The sequence below is a fragment of the Callorhinchus milii genome, unplaced genomic scaffold (assembly GCF_018977255.1).
Source record: "Callorhinchus milii isolate IMCB2004 unplaced genomic scaffold, IMCB_Cmil_1.0 Scaffold2, whole genome shotgun sequence".
Lineage (NCBI taxonomy): Eukaryota > Metazoa > Chordata > Chondrichthyes > Chimaeriformes > Callorhinchidae > Callorhinchus > Callorhinchus milii.
The window spans coordinates 50,583,302-50,602,953 of NW_024704743.1; the positions used below are offsets into that span (position 1 = coordinate 50,583,302).

Consider the following 19,652-nt stretch of genomic DNA (forward strand, 5'->3'; position numbering starts at 1 on the left):
TCCCTCCCCCACAGAAACAAATCAGCTCTATTCAAGGTTGCTCTGAGATGCTTAGCCTAGCCCAGTTGGGTAGATCTTGAACTCACAAACTAGGTGAAAACTCCAGTGCAGTGTTTGGGGAGTGTTGCATTGTCAGAGGTGTTGTACTTTTGACTAAAACATCAAACCAATATCCTGCCTGTTTGTTCAGATGGACTTTGAATCTATGACTATTCAAAATGTGAAGGGAGTTTCTCCTGGTGTCCTGGCCAACAATCCCCCTGGATAAATTGGTCATTTGTTTCATGGCTAATTGTGGGACATTAATAATAATAATAATAATCCTTGCATTTGATATAGCGCTTTTCACGTCGGGAGGACGTCCCAAAGCGCTTCACAGAACACACTGTAAAGTGAATTGACTGTATATTTGTGGGCGAATGCGGCAGCCAATTGCGCACAGCAATGTCCCACAAACAGTCGTAGATTGAAAATGACCAATTTATTATTGCTTTTTTTTGTTTTTTGACGGGATTATTATTAGGCGTGTGGAGTAAGGAAACTTGCCCAAGGTTTCGCCCTCTGCCTGGAATTGAACTCAGGTCTCTCGCTTGCAAAGCGAGTGCTCTAACAACTGAGCTACAGAACTCCACATTGTTGAGCACAAAGGAGTTACTGTGTTCACTGACAAATGTTCGTCATTACACTTAACAATAATTAATTACCGTTAAAGTGTTTTGAGACGTTTTGATGTCATAGGTGATACATCAAATGCAAGGATTATTTTTGACATTCAAATCTATTCTTAAAATGTAAAAAATCTGCACTCAAATAATACACACACTAGGTTTCTAAGAGTGTTAGCAACAAAAAGAGAAATGTCAACCAAATGATATGTGGGCTGCTTTGGTCTGGGCAACCTGTGCTTCCGTGCAGGATATCTGCCAAGTCCTGAAATGCTAACTTGATGCCAAAAGCCTGGTGACACCAAAATTTAAAGTAAAGTTGCTGTAAAGGAAAAAAAATCTATTTTCCCCCAATCACTTCGGGCTATTAAGAATTTTTATTCCAGGAAAGAAAACCTAATATCAATCTCAATGAACCACCCCTAATTTAGCTCTGTACACCATCCCAGCTCCGTATCCCGCACGGGCCCTATCCTATCCCTTTCCAGTTTCAAACTTGGCAAAAGGATGCAAACCCTAACCATGACTTGTTGATAAAAATATTAAGATGTAGTAATTGATGTTCCCACCAGCAGTATGTTTTGTGACATGCTATTTGAGGGGACACCTGAAATTTTGAGTGCAGTAATAATAAAAAAAATCCTTGCATTTAAATAGCACCTTATCGCGTCGTTGAGACGTCGCAAAGTGCTTCACAGAATATACTGTAAAGTACATTGATAGACTGTGTATTTTGCAGTAGTTCTGGCATCAGTGACATTTCTACTCCTAACCCCCTACCAACTGCCTGCTCCTTCCACTCAGCGGACTTCAGCCTGCTTCACGTCCCCCGCCTCACTATTGGCAGGCAGGCCTTCTGCCACTCTGCCCCCACCCTCTGGAACTCCATCTTGCAGTCCCTCCGCCTCTTCCCTTGCCTGCTTTAAGACCCATCTCAAGACCCTCTTCTTCGACTGTGCTTTCGATCACCCTGCTTCCCCCCTGCCCTCCACCCTCTCCAATCTCAACCCCCAGCTCGGGTCTGAAACATTGACTGTCCAGCGCCTTGGGAAGTCCTCCCGACGTGAAAGGCACTTTACAAATGTAATTTAGTTTTTGTTCTATGTCAGGTGCAAAAGCTACATTATTTCCCATTATAGCAGTGTGTCCATAGGATTTTAAAAAACATTAAAATCCATTTTGTGGATAAATTTATTCCTGGTAATGGGACTGCACTAATTCTGTGATTGCAATGCCTCCAAGGCATATTTCAAACTCAGTTCCTCACCAAAGAGGCTTATGTTATGAGATAATTTGTGCTTATGATAATGTTGCTAAGATGGGTGCCATCAGAAACGTACAGAAATTATATTAATCCATAAACAGCAAACTTAGTCTTGCACAAATTCCTTTAACATTAAAATATAATTGACAGTACATTTATATTGTGCTTTTCACATCAGGAGGATGTTTCAAAGAGTTTGACACTGCTGGCTGGACACACGAGCGGGTAGGGAGGAGAAAGATGACCGAAAGCACGACCAAAGAGGTATGTCTTGAGGCTAACCTTGAATGAGGGAGTGAGCGAATATAATCTTTAAACACAAGAATTTACCAATGGTACCCATTTGCGTCATTTAAAATGCATACCAGCTTGTTATGGGAAAAAACATTCCTCAGAAGGTTTATAATAATAGAAATGGTCATCACCAATTTAAAAATGCCTATATTTGTTGTGTTCCTTTCTCCGGTCTTGGTATACTATTTGGACGTATAAGATATCAGATGTACTTTGCCTATTAGTACCAACATAGAAAACCAGGAACAGAGGGAGGCCATTCAGCACTCTGAGCCTTTTCCACCAGTGTATTTTGTCAATCTGGTCAGACCTTTTAGTCCCAATGAACTCCAATACTAATCCCTTTGCACAGTAATTGTAGCAGATTAGATGTAGTTGCCCTGTAAATTCATCCAAATTATTTTATGTCAAAGTAAGGCCACATATTTAAATGTTATTGCTTAAATCTGCTATTTGAGACTTTCCTTTTCATTTTTCCATCTGCCACTATATAGCTCTATGTTATTGTCAAAACCTGCAGTTATTGCCCAAACTCAGTTTACCTGGGATGCTTAGAAAGACCTGGTATTTTTATAGTACTTTATACATAAAAACTTCACAAGCAATTACTGACAAGTGTTGTGACTGCGTCTGTAACAACAATAACCAATTGCATTTATATAGCCCATTTCATGTCAAGATAATGTTCCAAGGTGCTTAGGTAAATAGAGCAGCTGTTGTGTGCACCAGCAATGTTCCACAAACAACCAATGAGCAATTTATCTGAAGAACCGTTGAATACAGAAACTCCATTTTTTTTCTGAAGAATGTCATTGGGATATTTAATGTCTGCTTGAATTGGCAGAAGGCACCTCAGTTTAATATCTCATCCAAACGATGGCAACTGCAACAGTGCAGGGCTCCCTCAGTACTGTGGAGTCCTGTAGCTCAGTGGTTAGAGCACTCGCTTTGCAAGCGAGAGACCTGAGTTCAATTCCAGGCAGGGCGAAACCTTGGGCAAGTTTCCTTACTCCACACGCCTAATAATAATCCCTCCAAAACCAAAAACAATAATAAATTGGTCATTTTCAATCTACGACTGTTTGTAGGACATTGCTGTGCGCAATTGGCTGCCGCGTTCGCCCACAAATATACAGTCAATTCACTTTACAGTGTGTTCTGTAAAGCGCTTTGGGACGTCCTCCCGACGTGAAAAGCGCTATATCAAATGCAAGGATTATTATTACTGCACTGGAGTATCATCCAGTGCCTGAGCTCAAATCCTGATGTGAAGCCTGAACCCACAACTTTCCAATCAACTGCCAAGAATTCCACCAAACGAGGAAGACTGACAGAGAGATGAAGACTTTCATCCTATTAGTGGTGGCTGGATTCATACTCGGGTCCCACAGTTGAATTAAAAGTTGTGTATCATAGGGTGTTGCCTTCTCACCTGCTCCATGTCTCTTCATTTCTACATTTGGAAAGTCAAATGGAGCTGTAAATAGGAACACAATAATTCTAAGACTATCACTCTTTATACTGGCAACTTGCCCAATTCTACCTCCTCTCACATCATATTCTTAGTTGTTCCTTTGCTGATGCTCACGCAATCATGTCTGCACACTTCAGAACTCTTCAGAATTCCCTGGCGGCAGGTACATTTTGCCTGGGTGCACCTGGATGAATTGCAGTTACAGTGAATAACAAAGCCTGTCAATCATGTAGAACATTTTAATGGCTCTGCATACACTAGAGAAAGAGACAGAGAGAGACAGCGAAGCCCAACCACTCTCAACCATCTGACTCAAACAAGTTGGGTGTTGTCTGTCTAAGGCCTATACCACTGACTCGAAACACATTGCAGGGATGTCTCTCAAAATATTTTCTCTAAGGCTTCGAACTGGTAAATCATGTACAAACCTGCCAGAATTCTGCACTTAGCTCTCTCCCCATGTGCTGGAGAGAAAGCGAATAATTCACGTGCTACAGGGGTGGTCTTAATCAATCCTTATGTTCAAACTCCACATAACCACAGGAATTCTCTTAATCTCTGGGAGTGGGGGGAAATCACTTCCAGTGAAGGATGTAGGTTTACTTGCAGGTTTCCTTTGTCCATCCAACCAACTGAATAAAGTCTCACTTGATTAAATGCTCACCAATTGGGGGATTCCACCAGTATTTGGCTGGCAGCTCCATTTTGGCATCACCTTGTTAGATACATTGGGGAAAGTGTGACAACTGGAGGAGATGTTATAGTGGACATCTCAGCTAAATGCTGTGAGAGAGACTCAAAAGCAGAAACCAAAGTACTGAAAGAGTCCTTCAGAAATCCATGGAAAGCACATCCTTGGTTGATTGCCACGCTCTCGTGGTTTGAAAGAGTTGCTGGTGGGAAGGGTTAGCTGCCAGATCTGATTCCAGTTGTAGTACTGATTGGCATTCTAGACATTGAGCCTCACTTAGCGCACATAACAGAATCTAAGGCAGGGTAGTGTTTTCAGTCTCTGCCATGCTGATTTCCTTGCAATTTGCTGCAAATTATTTGTTAAAAAAATCTTCAGTAATATCACCATATATAAAAATAATTGTGTCACTGGGCGAAGGGCTGAGACTCAGAAACCCACCAGATAATTGGTTAAAAACGTTGAATCTTTCATAACAACATGAACTCAAAGTTTAACTCCAAATTCCACATGCAGTATGTATTGCTGACAAGATCAGATACTGGCATGAGAGCTGGAGCCTGTAACCCAATCGCAGGGTTCAGTTGAAGTTTATAAACCGCTTACATTTCATTCTTATGTTTAATGACATCTAAATCCCTCAATTATGCTAGAGGTTTGTTATTCAAACTGAGGAATCTATTTACACTCCATAGAATTAAAAATCATACCATTTTCTAAAATGGTTGAAGAGGCAATTCTAATTGAAACTAGGGCATCTATACCTTTGGCAACCTCTTAGACTGGCCAGATATTTTGTAAGCAGGGTGATTTATTATCCCCATTCAAGTGTAAAGGCAAAGGCAAAAAAAAACCTCATCAGTAAACTGAGTAATCAGGAGAGTGATATGCCTTAAAGCTGTAAATCATTATAAATGGATTTAACACTGATCTGAGAGTTGTCCTACATCCCAGAAACTGAGAGAATTTGTTTCCCAATCCAGCAACCCTTTTCACACCTTTAAAAGGGAAATGGATTAATATTTGAAGAGGAAGTGGACTAATATAATAACCTTTGCAACTGATAAGAGTGCTTTATCATTTTGCAAGACATCTCAAAGCGCTTTATAAGATTTTTGTTGTGAAGTGTCATGACTGTTTTATTTGTCGGCAAATATGGCAGCCAATAGCGTACAGTAATGTCTAACAATTTGCCAAGAAATTAATTATCAATTTTATCTGGGGGATTGTTGGCTAGGACACTGAGAAAAACTCACTGCTCTTTTCAAACAGTACCATGGGATTTTTAGCATCTAATTGAACAGGAAGAGACAAGAACTTGGTTTAATATTTCATCTGAAAGACAAACCATCTCTCTCCCAACACAGCATTGGAGTGTCAGCTTAGATTGAGTTTCAAGTTGGAATGTGGGGCTTGATCCCACAACCTTCTGACATAGAACAGAGCGGGCTACCAATTGAGCCAATCTGACAATAAAGTATGGAGAAAAAGCAAGCGTTTGGGATGAAAGTAGATAGTTCTAAAAGATGAGCTAGCACAGTTCAGACACTGAAAGGGCCAAATGACACTCTGGGCAATGACTCCTCCTTTGTTCTAATTTCTAAGTTTCTACGAATTCAATGTGTCAGAAAAAAAACTTGTTGTGAAAACCAGACACTGAGACAGTGTAGAGCATTCTTTTACCTTGGATTAGTGCACTGACGCTCTCTGCTTGTTACTCCTCCTCCACAGGTCCTGGAGCAAGGTAACCACATGGACCACTCTGACCAGCGACCATTGATAGGTTTTGGTCCTTCCTCCCCATACTTAACACACTGCCCTCGACGGCACCACTAGATCAAAACAGAGAATAATTAAGTGCTGGCTGATTAATTTTTACATGTTTAAGCAGATATAATGGTGCATCAGACAAAGGGGTTTAAAATGCAGAAGTTGCAGCATAATTCACAAACATTAAACCCTGCAGTTAACTGCACGTGCATCATGCTGACCCGTGAGAATTGTGATCCGATTTGATTTTTGGCCACATTGGAACAGTTATCTAGAGTCTGTGTAATGCATATCCAGCTACCAACAGGGCTCAATGTTTACAAATCCTTCTGTCACTACCATATTATTATAACCAAAGATAAGAGTGTTGATATTTATTCGGACCAACTGCTGCTAATCATTACAATTAAAATTAGCTGATAATATTTCTTACATTTGATATAGCACCTCATCATGTCAACACGACTTCTCAAAGCATTTTCCAGGATATACTGTAAAATGATGTGGCTGTGTATATTTTGTGGGCAAACTTGTAAGCAACTTTAACTTTTCAATATGAGGACATCATCAAACGGTTTATTTAATATGTTAATCTGAAATGATTGAATGCTACCTATTCTACTTTTAATGAATATTTAGTATATCCATGTGATCTTTCCTGGGTTTTTGTAACAAATACTCAAGGCTTCTGTGGCATCTTGGTTTGAATGCCTAAGGAGTTTACTCACATTATTTGCCTGCAATAATGCAGCACGCTGGACTTCCCAGATCCTCTCTACATAAGTAACAAACCAGCCAGAAGTCCGCAGCCCACATCCTCTCCCACACCAGACTCCACTAACCCCCTTCCCCCTTCCTGAGTCAATCGGCTCCCTGTCACTTGTGTGAAGCACTTTTTGAGATATCCTCCCGACATGAAATGCACAATACTATATAAATGTAAAATCGTTGTTGTTGTAATGATAAGTAAATTATTTTAGTTCCAACAATGATCTGGAATTCCCGGAATCAAAATCAATCACAATGAACTCCTGCTAGCTTAGCATAAGGATTTATTGGATATTAAATGTCTAACTCCATCACCAAGGCTGAATATATGTTTAAGTTGCTGCAGTAAGCAGACGGATTGGAGCAGGTTACCATCCGCTTAGTAGCTATTTTAGGAAGAGTGTCACAATTGCATGAAATGACAACACATGGAGTTGCTTGCACTAGATGTACTTTATACACAATTTACTTTTTCTGTAGCTCACACCATTTGCACTCAGGTTTTGCCATTTAGTATTTTTTAATAATAATAATATTTTTCAACCTTAACGGAAACATAAACATTTACAAGGAATAAATGCAGTGTGAAGTGTAGTATAAATGCAGTGTGAGATGCAGTATAAATGAGATGCAGTATTACCACAATATGAGATTCAATATAAATGCAATACCAGATATAACATAATAGCAACGCGAAATGTATTAGTACATATAAGTTATTTTAGCTGTCTGAGGAGATAATATGGAACACAATGAAGCAAACTTCTACTGCAGTTTTATTTCTCTTAGAAATCCACACATTTATCATCGTACGATGTCCAATTATCAGAAAAGGCTGTTCGCTTACATTTGGCAGCAAAAACTGAAAGTGAATGTTTCAGGAAATGCAAGTGGAAGGTTGGCAAACCACAGTCTCCTTCCAGCTGCAATAAAAGTAAAAGCCAAAACCAACATTTATTTCTTCTCTGGCCCACCTACGAGATGCATGAATAAGATAAAACGAGATAATCACCCTTTATGACAACTTTTTTTCATTTTTGGTGTTAGCTCAGTGGAATAAAAAAAACACTGAACACGGTTTGAAAGTTCAACAAAAGATTTGTAAGTGCATAAGAAAACATGGAATGATAAAGGTCATTTGGCCCATCAAACTTGCTCATTCTGCAAGACCACACAAAGGCTACTCTATCCACAACGTCCTTCGGATGAGGTCCCATTTGCCTGTTTAGGTGGACTTTAAAGATCCCATAATAATAATAATCTTTACATTTAGTATTGCACCTTTTAAGTCAGGAGGATAATGTGCTTCACAGGATGCACTGCAAAATGGAGTGACTGGGTATATTGGTGGCAAATGCTGCAGCCAATTTGTGCACAGCAATGTCCCACGGTGTTTGTATCATGACAGCGTGGCACTCCAAAAAGGAAAGGAGTTTTCCCACAATCCCCCAAATCAAATTGGTCATTCATTTCATGGCTATTTGTGGGACACCGCTGTAAACACCTCTGTAGCGTTTGCCTACGAACCACCAAGTCACTTCACTTAACAGTAAATCATGGAAAGTGCTTTGAGATGTTCTCCTAAAGTCAAGGGAGCAATACCAAATGCGAGGATTATTATTATGACTCTCTCTCTGCATTCAGAAATCTCCTAACAACAAATTTCAGGGCTGTGGCTTTGGTCAATATCATTGAATCTCTTATTTCCCTTCTCAGTGTTCACCATCGTATTTGTCAAACACTGAGATATTCTATAAAGCAAAAGGTTCTACATTTTTATTGTAGTGGTAGAAATCAATGGATTTCTGAACCAGCAGTTAAAACATTTCCAAACTTACTTAGTCTCATGCACATGTCATATTCTGATAAGCAGTCAATAAGTACTTGGCTTTACAAAGTGCTTAAACGTTAACTGTTGTAGATGGTTTGTTTTTTATATGTAAATTTCCACACATTTTGAAAAATTTGATGTCAAAATTATCATTACAGCTTTTGGATACAATTGTCATGTCACTTTAAAATTACAATCCTATTGCTCTCTATGAATTCTCACACATGTTAGATATGAACTGACATTTGCTTTCTTCTGACAGGTATTAAAGGTCTCAAGTAAAGTGCATTTGTTCACCGGCAACACCACAATGTAAACCTGCATTATCCCTCTTCTAACCATGGAGATTAAACCAGAAAGTGTGGATGAAAATAAAGCCATTAGGCCCATCAAACCGCAATCTCCATAGACACAAAATCTGTTCTGTTGACGAACTTCACCCCAGCCAGGTTAGTTCCTGGGGAAGCTCAACATAATTCTCCCTGGATAGCAAATACGATCAAAGAAAAACTCCAAAAAATTCTTCCATATGTTTCGGCATAAACAGCCGATCCACATTAAATGACTACATCATTACATCAACGCTCATGAAAACGCAGTGTGTGGTCACAAGCCAGGGACCAGAGGACTGAAAATACACACAGTTCTAACCTTAAGGCTATTTTTCTAAAATTTCAGATTTTGTGCAATTATGGCAAATTCTTAAATTCAGTCTGAATTTGGTGCCGTTTTTCTGATTAGTATTATAAAGCCTAAAGTTATTATAAAGCCAATTGTCAGAGCCCCTCTACCTTTGAAAAACCCAACACTGACTAGGTATTGCTACACATTCACTAGTACATGAGGTCAGCTCCCAGATCAATGTATATTGATAAGATTTTGGATAATGATGGACATTACCCTCAGCTACACGGTATTTATTACTGTGTGTGTGGTAGTGATTGTACCACAATCCACGATTGTAGTGATTGTATTTCCTACTGCAAATTTCACTATCACCATTTAAGAAACAAAGAAAAGACCAACTATTCTGATCTGTATTGCACTATGTATAATGCACAGCTTGTTGTGAACCACTTCTGGTTGTGATTAATCTGCGTGGGCGTTATTATACTTCCTTCTTATGCAATAGAGCTTTGCATTCCAGCAAGACGTACTTGACCAGAAATGTAGGAGGAACTTTATAACCAAGAACTGTTTCATATTGCTGAGCAGGAAAATTCCTCTAGACTTCTTTGAAGAAAACATTTCAATTACACTGGCAGCTACAAAAGGCAAACAAAACCTTATTGATCAGACAGGTTTCTTACAGCCCACATAATAAATGTACTTACAAAACCTCCATTTCAAGAAGTACGGTTGAATGAATATTGAAGAGAGTGAGATGTTATCTTACCCTGTCAAAGCCACAAACAGTCCCCTCGGCAGCTGGCATGAACTTCGTCTCACATCTTCTGCCAATGCGATGGCACCAAAGTGCTTTACAAATGTCCTAAGACAGAAAAAGAATTCAGTAACTAAGTTTGAGAATAAATCATTTTAAATTCAGATCTGCGGTTTAGTTTATGTTGCCTGTTTCTTGTTAAGCAGCGACACTATTTTAGCAACACAACCAATTTCAAGCAGGGATTTGTGCCATGATAAAAATTACTTCATATACATAATCAAGGTCCCATCTGCCTGTTCAGGGAGATGTTAAAGATCCTATAGCACTATTCGAAAAGAGAAGGGAGTTTCTCCCAGTGTCCTAGCTAACAATCCTATAAATAAAAAAACTTGTCACTTCATGGCTCTTTGTGGGACACAGCAAATTGGCTGCAGAGTTCGCTTGCAAATATAGTCACTACTCTTCACAGAAAACTTTGTGAAGCACTGCGAGACATTTTGACATGGGCAACAGAATGTTGGAATCGAGCCAACCCTCTGTGGAGGTCTCCGGAGTCCAGTCCCTGAGCCAAGCAGCTCCATAGTATGCTAAGGCACTGCTGTCGACAGCCCAGCCAGTCTGGCTCATCGGCAGGACTTGGAAGAGTAGGCTAGTTGTCTCCTGTTAGCCCTGCAAGACTATGCCCTAACAGGTAGTGTGTCCTAACTAGACAAGCAGAAGAAAGCTTTCAATGGCAAACTGTATGGTTTTGGCTGGTTAAACTACAGTAGTACCTGAACACACACTCTGGGTTCCCCAAGTCTTGATGCTTGGCAACCTGCATCTAATACTCTTTTGAATTAGGTAAGCAAGATAAGTACCTCCAGGGAGAGAGTGCGCATTCCCTTCCCTAACTTCCTCCTCGCTTGGCTTCCAACTCCACTGTGAAGCACTCAGAGATGTTAACCTACATGATGGGCTCTATATAAATGCAAGTTGTCATTGTAGATCATTTTACTTGAGATGACAGGAAGAATGCAAGTTCGCCCAGTAAAAGCAACAGTGAAATTGCACTATAAACTGAATTCAACAAATGCCAAACACTGCATTTTAGAGTTGCAATATTTGGCATTTGTTGAATTCAGTTTTTATTTCAAATCCCGTTTTCTGTAGTTCTTAAAAGATACTTACAGAAAACCGGCTTCAAAATTAAAGACCAATTAAGAATTTGACAAATTCTGGATGGTCTGAAATGCTGCACTAACAGAGTAATTCTAAATCCAGGTAGAATTTTATCCCACAAGTGTCCAAGTTCCTAAATTCTCTCCAGTGATCTTTGCTGGAAAAAATTGGGTCTTTGTAACAATTAAATCAGGATTACATATTTAATCCTTTATCCTCCCAAGGGCAATTAAGACAATAATAAAGCCTCGAGAAAAATGCAATTTGCTATAAAGTGGAGTCCGGTAGCAAATTGGTTAGAGCACTCGCTTCACAAGCGAGAGGAACTGGGTTTGATTCCATACTCCTTAAGTTTCCTTATTCCACATGCTTCTGTTTACCTAGCAGTAAGTAGGAACTCTGTTGTTAATCGATTGGCAGATCCCTTTCTGGGGTTAATAATTTCTCCCCCACCGTTAAATAAATAAGTCACCTGGTTACTCAATGCACGACTGTTTGTGGGGTATTGCTGTGTGAAATTGGCTGCTACATTCCATCCTCAAAATATACAGTCAATTAACTAATTATAATATATTCTGTGAAGCTCTTTGAGATGTCTCAATGATGTGATATGGCGCTATATCAAATGCAAGGATTATTATTATATTATTATAAACACCAAAGCGAAAGTTCAGTAGCATTCCTCTTGCCTTTTTAAAATCCAGCCGACAAAGTTTGGCCTTTTCCCCAAACTGCCACTTGCACTGACTGTCAGCATCGTAGAGCTCTCCTGGCAGCTTGTCTGGGTATTTGTACTCCTTCACAGGTTTCGGTTCATCAGCAAGACAAGTTGCTTGTGAAGTGCTGTGGAACAAAGTGGTTTCAAGAGATTGAGTGCAGTAATAACTGATGTTTACACAGTAAAATACCTTTCACTGGTATGTTAGATATTAAAAAGCACAATTCATTTTCAGCTGACTAAAGTCATGAGTAGCAATGTTTTTCAAACAGATGTAAATGGTTGTGTACCAGGTTGTACATGCTTTGGAAAAGCATGGCATTTGCACACTTGTCTCTCATTTTCAAACTAGCAGGAATGTAACTGATTCAATTCATCCTTCCTCCAAACCTTTCTTCATACAGGTATACTGTATTAAGCAATCATACTGTATAATCATCCTCTATACAAGATCAATTGGCAGATCCCTTTCTTGGGTTAATAATTTCTCCCCCACTGTAAAATAAATAATAGTAACCTGGTTACTCAATCCACGACTGTTTGTGGGGCATTGCTGTGTGAAATTGGCTGCCACATTTCATCCTCAAACTATACAGTCAATTAACTAATTATAATATATTCTGTGAAGCAAAAATAAATAAAATAATAATAATTTGAGCGCTCAATCCACAACTGTTTGTGGGATACTGATGTGTGAAATTAGCTGCTGCATTTTGCCCACAAAATATACAGTTCAATCCACTTTACAGTATATTCTGTGAAACGCTTTGAGACGTCTCAATGGCATAATAAGACTCTTTATCAAATGCAAGGATTAGTATTATCATCATAAGATTCATATAGACAAAACTCTTGGTGCAAGAATTAGTTTTCAATGTGTTGCAGAAGCCATTTGTTTTTATCCTCGTCCACACAACACTCTGAACTAAATGCTCAGCCACTGAATAATCTATTTTGGATGTTTGGCTTTACAGTATTTTTATCCTGGCTTCCAAGTGTTTTTGTTGTATAATAGATGACATAACACGGTTAAGTCCGTCAATGGTAATGAGGAATATTTTATAAGACTGACTGACTCTCGTAGTTACCGAGGTCATAGAAAGACTTGGGCCAGCTGTATCAAAGCATCTGGTTCACAAAGCATACTGTATGTTACAGCAAAGTGAAAGTCTCGCAATGATGCTGCCAAAGATACAGTTCCATACACAGAAGTATATCCAACAGGATAAACCAAATATTATTGGTTCCCTATAACTATGAGTGTGGCGCACGTCATGTGTGTAAACCTGCTAAATCATTCACTCAGTAATGTACTCACTATTGTAACTGCAAATTGATGGATGAAGAGTGAAAGCCATTCACACTGTGCTACCCATCTGTGCAAATAGCAACATGCCTCAGAGACAATGCGTATGTCAAATGTAGGAGCAGTGGAGCAGGCGGAGGCATACGGCATATCAAACCTGCTATGCCATGTACTAAACAGGCTGTTGAGTTGTGCCACATAGGCTGCTGAACTGGACAAGATAATGCTTTAGGCTTGACCCAACTTTCTTAGCATTCAGTTTGCCTTCCATTCAGTAACTGCGTGGTAATAACATAATAATAATCCTGACATTTGACATAGAGCCTTATCACGTCTTCGAGACGTCTCAAAACACTTCACAGAATATATTGTAAAGTGAATTGAACTGACATACCCATATGCAGAGCGTGAGAATATGGGGGCATTCTTGGCATTAGCTTGACCCTTAGTTTACTGGAGATCAAACTCATCTTTTAAGGGACCGATTCCTCAATTTTATTACAAGTTGTGGAACATTTATCATCTTAATTGTTTCTACACAAGTTATTTTGTAATTCAGATCTTTATTGATGTTTGTAGACACCGTACCATAATGCATTGTTTATTTCTACGTAATGCCTGGAGAATAGTTATTGCATGTAACATAACTAGGGTTGCTGGAAATCAATCTTTATTTATTTTGATTTTCATCAGACAGTAGATGATTATTCTTAATTAATTATTTTCCTTTATTGATTTTCAGAAGACAATAATTTTTGCACTTTGAAGACACACAACAGCAACAAATCAGCAGTCCTGACCTCTTCTGTTTCCGAAGTAAAAGTGCCTGTTTGGGACATTTGTTGGAGAGTCATTCTCACTACCAGTTTTGGGCTCAATGTCATATTCATACCAAAGAGGGTATCAAAGCACCTTTTAGGCTCCTTGTCCTGCTAAAGGTTGCAGCCACATTTTTAAAAAAAATTCTCTCAATTCTTTACTTGTCGTGCATCATAAAAATTAAATTGATTCTGAAATCAATGAACATTTATTTTGCAGTGCAACATTGCAAAAAATGATGAATATCAATGTTCACCCACACTTATCCAATCTAGGCAAGCCTAGACATAAAACATCTGTTATGGTAAATGTCAGATTCAGAAAGGCCGGTTTAATACCCCTCTATGGTATGAATGTGACACTGAGCTTAGACTGGTACAAAGTTGCTAGCGTGAAGGGAGTTTTGAAAGGGAAGGAAAGTACTACTTGAAAACCAATAAAGTTTTAAATCTAAACAAACCAAGAGTCCTACATTGTTCGGTTCATTACTGCTGGAAACATGCTGGTCAGTTGAATAAATGCTTTCTGTTCAATGATTAATCTTGTATCACTGCCTTGTGTGCAGCCACGGCTCTGAGTAATGAGGGTGTTCTAAGACTGTACACCTTTGACTTACCTCACATAGTTACTATGATTATGGTCAATTGATTTCTTTTATGAAACTGAATGGACAATTAAATTGATCTGCTAAGCTTTATTCTTCATAGAAAGCGAGGGCAGCTGGAAGCCTTGTTACATTCCTCAAAGCATGCAGTGAATTGAGTGTGTACCTCAGAAAGCGATGCAGATATTGCCGACTGCAGGCTGACCATGAAAACACCCCATTGTGGCCTGCTAACGTTGGTGACATAATGTTGCCCTCTGACTTCTTGCATACATTCCCTTCTCCGTCATGAATCATACCGAAACTGCAGAGAGAAGGGGCAAAGACAGAGAGTTCACAAATACTATATTTTTAATATGCACTTTAACACAATAAATCACAAGTAACATTTCTGCATCAAAAATCAAATATGTGTATAAGCACTCCACAGACTAATTGGGCTGAATGGCCTGTTTCCATGCTGTATCACGTTATGTAACTAAACATTTAAAAAATATAGTTATTTGGTCCTTGAAGACCAAACGATGTGTATATATATATATATATTGATATATATATATCTATTATCACTCCAACCCTCACTATTTTGTTCACGCAAGTTTACCACATAATAACAAAAACAGGAACTGCATTTACATAGTGCCTTTCATGCAGGATAGCATCCTGTAGAGTTGTACAGAAACAAGAATTGGACACGCTGCAAGGGAGAAGGGGAAGATAGCCCGGTCGAAGAGGTAGGTCTTCAATGAACAGGAAGCCTCTCAGAAAAAGACATTTCGGCTGGAATTACAGTATTGTTCTGAGAGTTTCCAGGTAATTCTGAAAATTGGACCTGGAAATCTTTATTTTAAAACGAGAGAATACATAGAAAATTGACAGCATCAGATTCTGCTGTGTCCTAAAAGAGAATTGAACACTTCTGAACAGTTACAACTGACAAACGTTTGTTTGTTTGTGAACAAAATTTCAATCGGAGCATTTAGCTAGTGGGTTACAGTCCTCCAAAGGGAGTAAGAATCTAATTCTTTACTACTTGGTGAATGGATGCTTCGATTTTCTTGCATTGTAAATTAACCACTTGGACAATTGGAATGTCATTTCTTTTCATTACTAATGTGTCTGCATGCCTCTGTAAGTGCTGAAAATGAGATGAGGTGCAGAAATTTTCAATTACTTTCATGACAGGCACACTACGAGGCTCTCCCAATGGGGAGTTCTACCTTCACTTTAATTAGATTGTTCACTTAACAATCTTCATTTCACTGCCATATCATGCCGGAGTGTATACACTTTAGATAATTAAAAAGCACAGTTATGGCAAGTTTCCCAGAGAAATGAGAAACAACAAATATTCCCAACACAATATTATAAAGCTTGTAAACCGTAGATGGAAAACGGTTTGACAAAAAAAGCCTCTATTTATTATATTTCTGTACAAACAATGCACAACTGTCACGGTGTCAATTAATAGGCAGACTTGCCACGATAGTTTGAAAGAAAATGAAGAGAAACTGTTTTCCCCTCAAATGCTTTACTTGTCGAAAATCTTGTGCAACATGTTTCTATTTAACTTATTACTATGGCATGATTTATAGTTCAGTAAGGCACAACTGCCAGGGGTTTTTATTAACAAGTGTCTGCAGCAAGGAACCTGTTGGTAAGTGCTGACATGCGGATTAGCACTCCACAGGCACGTATCTCAGACTACGGGGCTCTGCCAGCAAGCGACAAATCTCGGAAAAAGTCACTAACCATTTGTGACTGGGGCAGTCTCATCAAAACGTGAGAGGCTAAGGGTCTTAATAAAGCCATTTGTTGCATCCTTTCACATTCTGAACAGTTGGCAAAGAATATTGTTGATTAGTTAATTGAGCAATTTGCATTAAAATGAATGAAGAATTCTGCCAAATGATGGTGAGTGCACACATGCTGTTTCTTTTAAACAATAGCTTTCAATTATTGAGCCTGACAGTGTGTGCTTAAACTGTCAAAGCTGCTCTCTCACACCGGCTCACTAACTCAGTCAAAACCAGCTGCTTCTGTATCAACAGGGTTTGTCATTCAAACATAAACTGAACAAAATCCTCAGAAAGATAAAGAAAATAATCAGTAACATTCCCCACATAAGTTACTTGAAGATTAGGTTGTAGCTTCACATTCTCAGAGACCCAAAGGTTATCTTAGGCAGTGCAGGAAAACAAGAATGTACAATCTATTGTTCATTGGCTTTACTGCTTTACTCATATCCGCATTGGAGTGGAGAGGGAGGGGCTCCTATTAAAACATGAGAATCCCTCCAAATCTCTGACTGTCCAGCGCCTTGGGACGTCCTCCCCCTGTGAAAGGCGCTGTACAAATATAATTTTGTATTGTATTGTAGATGTGGGAACACTACAGTTGGGCGTATAAAGTTCATTGTATCGTGCACACTTTTGTTAGATTAAAATGAGATTAACAGAGTTTTTGGAATAAAATAACTCCATCATAATACAGCCATACAGCCTGATATCTGCACTAATAGGAATACAACACATTGTGGATGTGAGAACAGTGCAGGGTAATCACTAAATATACAATGTAGTGCAAACTAAAAACTTCCAAAAGGAATTATATAATAATAATTTTTGTGTTTCACATCGTGCCTTATCATGTTGCCAAGATGTCTCAAAGCACTTCACAGGATATATTGTAAAGTGCTGTGACTGTGTGTATGTTTCGAGCAACCCTAATAGGACGTACAATGTCAGCTCTTTCACTCTCTCTCGGGTGTCCCATTTGCTCCATCCGCCCACTCCTTCTCCTTAAAGTGAATCGGTGACTGTCTCTGCCCGTGTGTGTGTGTGTATGTGTGTGTGTGTGTTTACGTGTGTGTGTGTCTCTCCCCCTCTCTCTAACTATAAACGCAACTGTATCAGATTGCTCCACCTCATGCTGTCGCATTCGTAAATCAAGCCCAAATCAATTTCAGATACATGTCAACTGAAAATTAACAAAGTAGAAATTGACTCTGTATAACTGAAAAGGCAGTAGTTGAAAAGATAATAATTACCTTGCATTGTAACTGGAGTCTACTAAAATAATAATCCTTGCATTTAATATTGTGTCTTATCACATTGCGGAGACATCTCAAAGCACTTCACAAGATATACTGTGTATTTTGTGGGCAAAATATGAACCCATGTTCCAAGTGTTCCAAACAAAGTTCTCAACATATCTGAGAATAGTTAGCATTATATCTCTGCACCATACAATTTGTGGTAAAATTGTTTTCTCTCAGACAGGCTGTGATCAGTGAAAATGATCTGGTGCAGAGCTGGTACTGAAGGATTCTGAATAACAACAATAATCCAGGATTTGATAGAGTGCTTTACCACATTGATGAAACATCTCAAAACATTTCACAGGATATACCGTAAAGTGACTTTATATTTGTAGGGAAAGGCGGTAGCCAATTTTCGCACAGCAATGTCTCACAAACATTTTACATCTTGATTCATTGAATAACTGAGATGGGACCTCAGTAATATCCAAAAGATGGCAACTCCAACAATGCAACACTCCCAGTACTGCACTGGAGTGTCAGTATAGACCAGTAGTAGTCAATAAAGGTTGGCCACTACTGGTGTAGACAGTGAGCTCAAAGTCCATATGTGCTGCTTCAACCCACAACCTTCTGACTCAGAGTTGAGAGTGTTACCAATTAAGCCAGACTAATACCTGGCTGCCTTAACTAGCAAGATTCTGCCAATGAGGCTTGAAAAAGTGTTCCTTAGGAAAGCAGTAGTGTTACTGATGCTACACTACCTGTCATGTTGTATGTTACATTTTCCTCTACGATAATGCACTGAAGTGAGATGTCTATCTAAATTGATAGCTTAAAAAAAAGCCAACTTGTTACTTTAAATAGGATATCACATTATTAAGATGCAACAAAAAGATGACTTTTATTCATCAGTGCATGACAGACCACTTTATTTTAAGGAATAGGGGATCCTCTTCTATTGTCCTCAAATATTCCTCTCTTACATATGGTGTCAATGTTGAAGGCTGAGAATAAAGGGATTAAGGAGTTTATTGTTCCTCTCATTGCAAAATCAGAGTGCTTGCTCTCGAGACTTACAACCTTGGCATTTTTGACCATCACAATCGCACAAGAAAACAAACCACTGCCCAGACTGATTCTGTGTGCCATCAAACTACAATCTAAAAGGAGATAAATTGCAATGCATTTTGGTCTATGGAATAATAGCCACGTCATTCAGTTGTTGCTGGCTTTAATCCAATCTCTTTATATATTAAAAGTAAATGTCTCATCATTTACTTAGTGTAAAGTTGGGTGAACATTGGTGAAGGCAGGATTGGGTATAGCTATGCTGGCCCTGCTGAAGCTTGCTGTCAATGGTCACATATGAATAATGATCACATAGGCAACGATCCAGAGGGCACCTGGCACCAGTGAAACCTTAGCCAGTGGAGGTGGGGGGAGTCAAATGCCTTGACGAACAGGAGGAAAGGAGGGAGAACATTGATGGATTTTTTTTCATAGAAAAGCGCAAGTATTGCATTCCTAAATATTGAATATTTGATCTGGTGCTTGGATTGTGCTGGCTTCCAAGTAGACCTGAGGATTAATTCTAGTACAAAAATGCTTTGGCATTTAAAACAGTGCAGGTCTCTGAGATGGTGGTGAAGAGCCCGAACTACTACAAAAATAAATCCTTCCAAGATATTATGAACACACGGGTGTTTAGAAAAGAATCACATTCAATACAAATAGCTTTGGTGAGATATAGTTTGTCACATTTACACAAACATTTTTTTTGTGTGCAAACATTTAAAAGGATACTGGTGTGAAAATGAAGAAAGGAGTTTGATGACACATCCAAATAAATACCTTCAA

The 19,652-nt window shown here is 38.9% G+C and overlaps 1 protein-coding gene across 1 annotated transcript in view; it reads right to left on the bottom strand.

The window, feature by feature from the left end:
* Positions 1-19,652, bottom strand: part of LOC103183198 (A disintegrin and metalloproteinase with thrombospondin motifs 16) — a 120,455-nt gene that overhangs the window by 41,604 nt on the left and 59,199 nt on the right. Inside the window, exons 9-12 of the mRNA XM_007900538.2 lie at positions 14,919-15,056; positions 11,995-12,148; positions 10,154-10,249; positions 6,072-6,220 (exon numbers count right to left, since the gene is read on the bottom strand). Coding sequence (XP_007898729.1) covers positions 6,072-6,220; positions 10,154-10,249; positions 11,995-12,148; positions 14,919-15,056 — 537 coding nt within the window. The remainder of the gene's footprint in view (positions 1-6,071; positions 6,221-10,153; positions 10,250-11,994; positions 12,149-14,918; positions 15,057-19,652) is intronic.